We start from the raw sequence: 9497 nt of genomic DNA, 5'->3' as shown, positions 1-9497 counted from the left end.
TGGTTATCCAGAAAGACAGTTACAGTTCTAGATCCTATTAATAGATATATTAATAGACAATAGGATCTGGTGTAGGAGGCAATCACCCCATTTTTGCATTTGCCAGATCACATCTGGGTTATTATGTGCAGTTCTGAAAACCAGCACTGGGGGCGGGGACAATGTAAAAGCTAGAGAGTATTTGGAGAAGATTTTTGGCTATTGAGACAAATCTAACCATGTCATAAAGAGAGTGGTTGGAAGACTGGGGAATTTTTGCATGGAAAAAGTCAGGACTGTGAGAGCTATCTTTATTTATTTGAAGGGTTGTCATTGAGAAGACAGACTAGATTTATTCAATGCAACCCCAGAGTTGAGCTAGGACCAAATTTTAACTCCATGCAGAGAATCACTTTTCCAAGACCAAAGCTACCCAGCGAAGGATTCTGGAGTGAGCCGTCCTGCCTGCAGTGAGCTCTCTGCTGCTAGGTATTCTGGCAGATATCTCCAAGTTGGTGACGTTGTGGAGGAGCACGAGGCATCTTGTTTAAATGCAGATACCGCTTCAGTTCACCTGGAGTGGAGCTTGATCTCTGGTGCTCTTCTAACCAGCTCCCAGGGGATGTTGATTCTGAAGACTTTAATGTCCTTTCCAAGCCTGAGCCTTTGGTTTCTATGAAATGATGCATGTTCTCTCCTACACAAACTCTATTCCTTTTGATTTCTACATGTGACCATGTTGCAGCCAGTTGTAAGAAGGGCTCTGTAGGAAACTTCTCAAATGAGACCAAAGACCCCTGTGAATGCCATGTAGTGACTTTTCCACACTGAGGAACAGAAGGGACTAACAGACAGTGATCATTGTTCTTAACTGAGGTGCAGAGGTTACTGTTCTGTTTCCCGAAAGAGAAAGCTGGACTACATATTTGTAGAGATGGAGAATGGATAACATCTGTAAAATCTTTCTTGTTCTTTTTGCTTTGTACATCTGTCTAGACAGATTAGGGAGAAACTTAGAACGTTGCCTCCCAAATAAGGCAAAAGAAAACTTTGAGTGCATTACCTCATGGCTTCATCAATTTCTTTCTGAATTAAAATGGCCAGAACACCCTCTCCTACTGCTGGAAACATCCCAGGAGTCTCTTCAAGGGCTTGGATGTAGGCTGGGGACAGAACCCTTCTGTCACCTACCACTTCCCCAAGTTTGGCAGAAACTGCAGGCTGTGTGCTCCTCCCCAAATTGCTTTTCCTTTCTTCCTTTGTTTTAGAACCTCTGATTCTTAGCTAAACATATGACTTGCCAGAGAAAAAAGATCCTATTTCCTAGATTCCTTTGATCATTTTCCTCATCCTTCTTTTACAATGCTGGTAATGATGGGAAATGATATTCCACTTGGGCATAATATAGTGATATAAACATTTTTAATGAATCATTGTCATTTTATCCAGGATATTGAAAAGGGCACACTGTGGTACAGGGAGCAGCCAGATAATGTCTTTGATCTTCAGCTGTGGTACTAAAGAATTCCTGGAGGGAGAAGCTACATTGGGCTAATGAGTTCCTTCAGAACTTCGTGAATAGTGAATCTCCCCGCCGGTCAGGGGTAGGAGGGACTGGTGGGTTAGAAGTCAAAGGAGGAGCAATTTCTGTTATTGGTGGAAATGGTGGCGTGGGGACCATGGTAGTTCTACTGTTCATTGGTGGTTTCCTCTGATAAAACAAAAATCAAGACAAAAATGCATTTATAAATACTCAACATATAAATATTACATAGCTATTACCTGCATAGTAAAAATATTTTTAAGTTTATGTAGTTAAGGAGGGAAGAATTTTCAACCAATACCATACTATTTTTAGTTTCATTAACTTATTACCAACGTCCTCTACTTCTCTATATATGTATGACAGTTAATCAAAGAAATTTCAAATGTTTTTATCCAATCTTTAAAATGAAAATCAAGTATTCTCTTTCCAGCCTTGCTGTTCCAGCCAATCCTCCTGGGGAGAACAAGTAGAAGAGTTGGACCAAAAAAAAATTTTTATGCATAGTTCTGAAGGTAGCAGAGTTCTAAGGAAGTGAGGTCTTATGGACTCAAGATTGTGATGAGGCAAGAAGCCCAGGGAGGCATTTGACTCTATTCTTCTCAAGGAAATTGGCAATTCCAAAAGTGGTGGCTGAAAGGCTGAGTAGTGAGCAGAGCTTTTGACAAACTCACGTGGCTGGGGGATCAAAGTTGAAATTGAGGAGCTGCCAGAGAAGGGAACCTGGCCAGTAACCAAGCTGTTGGTTGGAACCCCAAGGACCTCACCCTGGGGCTGAGAGTGAACCAGGGATTTGTTCTAATCATCTCAGTCTCTCATTGGAGGAAGGCGGTCTGTGAATGTTGTGCCCATTGCCTACACACCCAAGAGAAACAAAAGGAAATCCTCTCGGGAGGAAGACAACTTCATCCAGAACCTCAAGTTGTCTCTACAATTTTCGAAAACAATGTTCACCACTCAGTTGAATATAACCAGGTTAAATAAAGGATCCAGTGCCGGGGGTGGGGCGGGGGGGGAGGGGCGGGGAGTAACAAGACTAAACTGAAAGTGAAAAGAGAAAGGTAAATAATCAAAGGAGAGCCTCAGGAGATTCAAAGAGTGGAGTTACCAGACACTGACTTTAAAATAACTGTACTTAAAATGCACAACAAATTAAAAGATAGGATGGTGACTTTGGCATCAAACGGACGTTTTAGAACTGAAAAACTGAAATTAAGAGTTCAACAGATTGGTTTAACTTCAGATTAAATACAACTGAAGACAGAATTAGTGAACAGAAGATGGATCAGAAAAAAATATTCAGACTGAAGCAGAGCAAAACAAAAGGATCGAAAATATAGAAAAGAGCATAAGAGGCATATGGGAATCAATGCAAAGGTTGAATGTGTGTTTGGGGCTTAAGAAGAGTACAAAGATGAAAGATTTAAGAAGCACAACAAATCCCAAGCAAGATATATACAAACAACTACAGATGGTCCCTGACTTAGGATGGTTCGACTTACAGTTTTTCAACTTTATAATGTTGTGAAATCTGTACATATTCAGTAGAAACCATACTTTGAATTTTTAATTTTGATCCTTTCCCTTGCTACTGATATGCCTTGGGATGCTCTCTCATGATGCTGGGCAGCAACAGCGAGCTGCAGCTCCTAGTCAGCCGCACAATCGCAGGGTAAACGACTGACACACTTACAACCATTCTACACCCATTAAACCATTCTGTTTTTCACTTTCAGTACAATATTCGTTAAATTACATGAGATAGTTAATACTTTATTATAAGATGGGCTTTGTGTTAGATCATTTTGCCAAACTGTAGGCTAACAAATGTTCTGAGCACATTTAATGTAGGTTAGGCTAAGCTATGATGTTCCTTAGGTTAGGTGTATTAAATGCATTTTCAACTTACGATATTTTCAACTTACGATGGGGTTATCAAGGCATAACCCCATCATAAGTTGAGGAAGATCTGTACACATTATAATAAGATTTCTGAAAAACAGAAATTAAAAAAAATAGTTTTGGGTGATTGGCCCCGTAGCCGAGTGGTTAAGTTTGCACACTCCACTTCAACGGCCCAGGAGTTTGCTGGTTCAGATCCTGGGCACAGACATGGCACCTCTCGTGAGGCCACGTTGAGGTGGTGTCCCATATGCCACAACGAGAAAGACCCACAACTAAAATATACAACTATGTACTGGGGGTTTGGGGGAGAAAAAGCAGAAAAAAAAAAAGAAGACTGGTAACAGCTGCTAGCTCAGGTGCCAATCTTTAAAAACAAAATAGTTTGGGAGATATTTTTTAGGTTAAAGTTACGTGAATTTAAAATGAATGCATTCTTTCTTAAATAATTTCTTTCTCAGCTATTTTTAGTAGGAAACACGTTAACGGAAGTCTAAGAGGCCTAGGAGTTAATAATTGTCTTCAAGAAATTGTAGTACTTTTCAGACAGATTCACAAGTTTTAGTTCTTCCATTAATTAGCAATTGTATTTGTATGTGGGACATTCTTAATTCATAAATAATGATTTAAATTTTTATTAAAAGTAAGATGTAAATGGGAAAAGTAGCTGGTATTCTGGCAACAAAACTCTCAAACACAATTTCACACTTCCCGTGTCCCTCCCATTCCTTTCCTGAACATTCACTCCTCTGCCAAGTCTTGATAATGACAGGAAAATCAAGAACGAAAACTTACACAGTTATTCAAGAGTTTATATAACCTCTGAAGTTGCTGTAAGGAAAAACAAAACTCAGTTAGATGACGTTTAATTATTAGGAAACTGCTTCAGTTCAAATATATTTTCAAATGTTCTGAAGAAAAGAAGACATTTCTAAGGAAAAAATTGCAAAAATTGCTTTAAAGTCTGTGATTAGTAAAGAAGCTTGTTGTAATGTAAACTGAGCAATGATATAGAAGAGAAAGGAGTTAGGAGTTAGCTGAGATGAGTAACAGTACAAAAATTTCCTAGATATTAACTCTAGTGAAAAACAACCAGAAGCCCTAGAAACACAGTGGTTTATCGCTGCCTTTCTATTCAGACTACAAAAGGAAAGAGAAAAGAGAAGTCAAGAGCCAAGGAGGGGAGCAGAGAGCTGCGTGCTTTGGCAGTTCTCTCTGGTCTCTTTGAAAGCAGAAACCTGAGCTTTCAAAGATACTTGAAGCATCTTCGAGAAGATGCAAAGCAGGAAGCAATATTCCAAGAGGCCACAATCTATAGATCAAAATCTATGCTAAAGATAATTATTGAAAATAAGTATAAATTTATCTCTGAGATTGCCTAGCAAAAAAAAAAAAAGTGGGAATTTGTCAGTTGAAATAAAGTCCTCTAAAAGGAATTAATACATGTAACTTTTTATGAGGCATTTTGAATGTTATAATGATGTATTTAACAAGTTTACAGTGTGATGCAGTAATAGTCTATATGGGATCATTCTTTGATGGACCTTCTGAAAAGTAAAGACATTAGGTTGCAAAAACAAAATATTCTAGTGATTTCTGGGTTCTAGTTAATTAACTTCTATTTAAATCAAATGATGCTAAACTTGTAAAAGAAATTTCACAGTTTATGTTATCCTCTTATGTGCAAAAGAGAAATATTTAAACAAGTTGTATACTGAGAAGGGTGCTGTTCACCCAGAGAAGGGGTGACTCGGGACTTGTGTGGACAACTTTCAGAGGCCTGGGAGGGTCTGTTTCTCTGGAGATGATTCTCCCGGCGGCAGGGACAGCCTACAGAATTCCTAGCTACACCAATCAAGCTATTTCCTATGTGTTCCACCTTCGATTTTTAGTTTTTACCTTGGAGAAAACCTCATCATCGTACTTTATGTTCCTGAAAATATTACTTCTTGAAAATGTCAAATATTTTCTCCCTAAATCATTTTGTGTCACTTTATGGGAGACAGAGAACATCCCTAACTGAAGTTTGAAGAAAGAGAGAGAAAGAGAGAGAGCAATTACCTTCCAGTGCAAGAACTGATGATAGAGAATTGCAGGATGAAATTCTTGGACCTGTAAAAATTGAGAGGCAAAGAGTATGGAGACTGAGCAAATTAATAGTAATGATAAAAATAGTAATGAATAGGAAATTTAGACTCTGAGTTCCTTGAAGGCAGGACTGTGTTTTGTCATCTATGTAATCTTAGCACCTAGCATGGTTGCCCATTTCTAGTAGATATTCAAGAAAAAATTTTTTATAGAATAAATGAATTAATCTTGCGTATGTTAACATCAGTCACAAATCCTTTTTAATACCAGAAATGTTATCTCAGTGATTCCCTCAGCCTACTCACTCTCTTCTTTGTTCACAATAACAACTTGAGCAGTACTTTTTTTTTTTTTTTGAGGAAGATTAGCCCTGAGCTAACACCTGCTGCCAATCCTCCTCTTTTTGCTGAGGGAGATTAGCCCTGAGCTAACATCTGTGCCCATCTTCCTCTATTTTATATGTGGGACGCCTGACACAGCATGGCTTGACAAGCAGTGCGCATAGGTCCACACTCGGGATCAGAGCCAGCAAACCCCAGGCTGCTGAAGCGGAATGTGTGAACTTAACCATTGAGCCACCGGCTGACCCCAGTGAGCTGTACTCTTGCTTAACCCAATACCACTGGGTTACTGGCTGCCTTCTCCAGGGCTTCTCCAGAGCAATCCCAGCTCCGAGTTCCACTCCCTCAGGCAGTGGTTCTCAACCTAGGCTGACCAGTGGAATAATCACCTGGGGAGCTTATAAAAATCCTGATGACTGGGTCACAGCTCAGGCCAATTAAGTCAGAGTTTTGGGGGTAGGACCCCGACATCAGGACTTTTTAAAGCTTCTCAAGCAATTCCAAAGTGCAGCCAAGAATGAGACCCACTGCTTTGCTCTGAGGCCAGGAGAGCTTCCCCACTGTGCTTGATTCAAATCTCTTGCTTTTCTAACAGAGTCTTTTAAAACCAGTTGAAAGACGTGCTTTTAGCTCCAAAGAAACTTAAAATGGAGATTGTGGCTTTGATTCCAATGATAGAATTTTTTTTTTTTTTTTTTTTGAGGATTGAGTACAGCATAACTAAAAGTTCAGAATGCATGAACCAAGGCGCATTTGCAGAAATAAATATTAAGAGTTTACTTACTGGTGCGCAGTGAGCTGTGACCAAAAGGAAAGTGATCAGAAACACCACTTTCATCTTTTGACTCTGTCTGCAAGTAAAACAAGAGTATTACTTGTTAACTTAGAAAATATGGAGCCTATCCCTGCTTACGGAGCGTGATGCTGACTTCAGCATGTTATTAAGCGTGACTGAAGATCATGCCATTGGGAACCAAAGGATGTATAGATTGGAGATTCCAGAGGATGTTAAACAATTGGAACAGAGATTATGATTCAAATGCCTCAATAATGGCATATGCCCCTAATTCAGGATCTATATTATACACACACACACACACACACTTACACATCCACACGTGCATTCAAGTACAGTATAAAACGTTTAATCCTTATTAGGAATATTTTCCTAATAAGGTTAACAGAAAATCGGTCTATTCTATCAACTGCTTATAAAAAACACATATTTTAAAGTATTTATTATTTCATTTGATTTTCATAATGATTCTGATAGGTAGACATCATTAGTGTAATATATACTTAGACGTAGGTATTTGTCCTGTGTACACCCCTATATTAGGATGTGATTATTTATTTGATGTATTAGTAAATTTCCATAGGTATGAGGGTCTTCTGTTTTCTGTTGTATCATTACTTTTATTTTGATCATTTTCATTTTTCACGAAAACAAGAAAATTCTGGTGTTAATAATATACCTTTTAAATGATATATAAAATGACTTTTTGGTCATTTTGAGGGAAGAAAAGAAAGATGAGGCATTCTAAAGATAAATATACTTGCTATATTTCTCCATAAGCAGAATATTATAATTTTCAAGTATATTAATTAATTCATTTTTGTAAGTAAGAAGTGTCATTCAAGGTAAATGTTTATTATAAAAATTCATTCTGTCACTTGAAATACTCTTTACAAAGAGGGCTATAAATGTAATTTTAAAACAAATCAAGACGGAAAATAACCACACATATCCAATAATCTTAGATCTGCATAATGCCCTAAGAGAACATATCCTGAACCCAACTGCCAACAGCTGACTTAAAAAATCAATCTTCAAGGTTAAACAATATTTGAAATGGGAAGAGAGACTTCAAGAGGACAATATGATGATCAAGTTTATGTAAATATTATTGCCTACGAGAAAAATTTACATCCTTCATGTTCTATTCATAATTATTGATACTCCCCTTATTTTTCCTACATACATTACCAAAAGTATGGAAGAGGGAAGAAGGAATGTACATTTACAGAACAACTTTAAAGATTCCATTTGTGGGGGCCGGCCGAGTGGCCGAGTGGTTAAGTTCGCATGTTCTGTTTCGGCCACCCAGGGTTTTGCCAGTTTGGATCCTGGGCACAGACCTAGTACCACTCATCAAGCCATGCTTGGGTGGCATCCCACGTAGCAGAGCCAGGAGGACCTACAAGTAGAATATACAACTATGTACTGGGGGGCTTTGGGGAGAAGAAGAAATAGAAAAAACAAAAGAAGATTGGCAACAGATGCTAGCGCTGGTACCAATATTTAAGAAGGGAAAATTCCATTTATGTAGAATTTTTGTCATGGTTCTTTTTCTATAATTTGGTTTTGGTCATTAACTATTTTAAAACCCTAATATAACTCAGAACAAACATCAGAGTACTGTATTTAAAACAAATATACATGTGAGTATATAAGACAATATTTGAAGAATCAGATAAAAACATATGCCATGACTATAAAAGTGAATTAAAATGTTATTGCCAATAAATTAAACTAAACTCTTTAACTCTCGATCTTTCCAGTTTACCATGTCTTTTATAAGATAGTATAATTTACAATTGAAAGGGTATTACCTTGTACACCAGGAAAAACGAAATGTCCAATATCATTAAGATTTCCTTGAAGCCTTGCTGCCAGTTGATCTGGATAATGGAAAGATATTTATATATGCAGATTCTAATGATGTGTAATATCAGCACATTAAAAAAATGAATTCTGACGATCCTCATTTACATAGGGAGGAGACAGGGGTTTTCCTTGCAGGCCAACACCTCATTCTTTGTGGGGCTAAGACCCTTGTCTCTGATCATAATACATTTTTGTGGTTATGCATGAGATGTGAATAATTCTTCCAGGAGACTCTAGGGCTTTGCTAATGAATAATGAGAACAAATAGTTGCAACAGTTAGAAAAGTACCATAAAGAATTAATAGTTTGGCTAGGAGATAGACCTTGAGAATTTCAACTCAAAAGACTTAATGTAAATCCATTGAAATTTGCATGAATCATGCATTTGCAGAGGAAGTCTTGTTCCCCCATCTCATTTGGTGGGGAGACATACGCTTTTGACTTAGATAAACGGAGGGAGCACTAGCCTGAGAGTCAGCCCCTCTGTGTTCAGCCCCAGCTCAGCCACTGCCTATGTTGCCTGTACCTGGTAAACGTCAGCTCAGTTCCCAACAAAGAAAATCTCCAGCGTGCTTTGTCTCAGAGTCCAGGTCCCAGCTAACTCAGTGCCAGAGGAAGAAGGAAATTCTTCCCTCCAAAAAATATCCATTCATCTCCTGCTCCAATATGTTTGACAGGATAAATATCCGTTTCCTGCCAGAGAAATTCTATACTTCCCACATCTATAGGTTTTATGTTTCCTGCCCAGAGAGATCAATCCAGTGTCTGCAGCATTTTTACCAAAGTCTGGGTTATTCAATCTGAAATAACATCACCCGTGGGACACCAACAGCTCAGCCAAGGCATCACGTTGCCAGGCCCGATTTCTTTCACAGTATCTTCTTCAGAGGAAGCTCAGACGTTACATTCCTCCTCGTGTGGTTCTGGTCTCATGATGTTCTCTGAGCCACTCTCCCTCCTCCCCGGTGTTCTTGTT

The 9497-nt window shown here is 38.4% G+C and overlaps 1 protein-coding gene across 1 annotated transcript; it reads right to left on the bottom strand.

Moving 5' to 3' along the window:
- Positions 1-1384: 1384 nt before the first annotated feature.
- Positions 1385-8574, bottom strand: LOC139082650 (endotoxic shock protective protein U9-ORF-like). The gene is made up of 5 exons (XM_070615328.1): positions 8467-8574; positions 6638-6704; positions 5486-5536; positions 4220-4255; positions 1385-1690 (listed from the first exon to the last, which is right to left on the bottom strand). Exons 2-5 carry the CDS (start codon positions 6689-6691, stop codon positions 1544-1546), a joined length of 288 nt encoding a protein of 95 aa, XP_070471429.1. The 5' UTR covers positions 6692-6704; positions 8467-8574; the 3' UTR covers positions 1385-1543.
- Between the last annotated feature and the right edge of the window lie 923 nt (positions 8575-9497).

This window comes from Equus przewalskii, chromosome 3 (genome assembly GCF_037783145.1).
Source record: "Equus przewalskii isolate Varuska chromosome 3, EquPr2, whole genome shotgun sequence".
Lineage (NCBI taxonomy): Eukaryota > Metazoa > Chordata > Mammalia > Perissodactyla > Equidae > Equus > Equus przewalskii.
The sequence above is the reverse complement of the archived record's forward strand: the minus strand, read 5'-3'. Positions and strand labels throughout refer to the sequence as shown.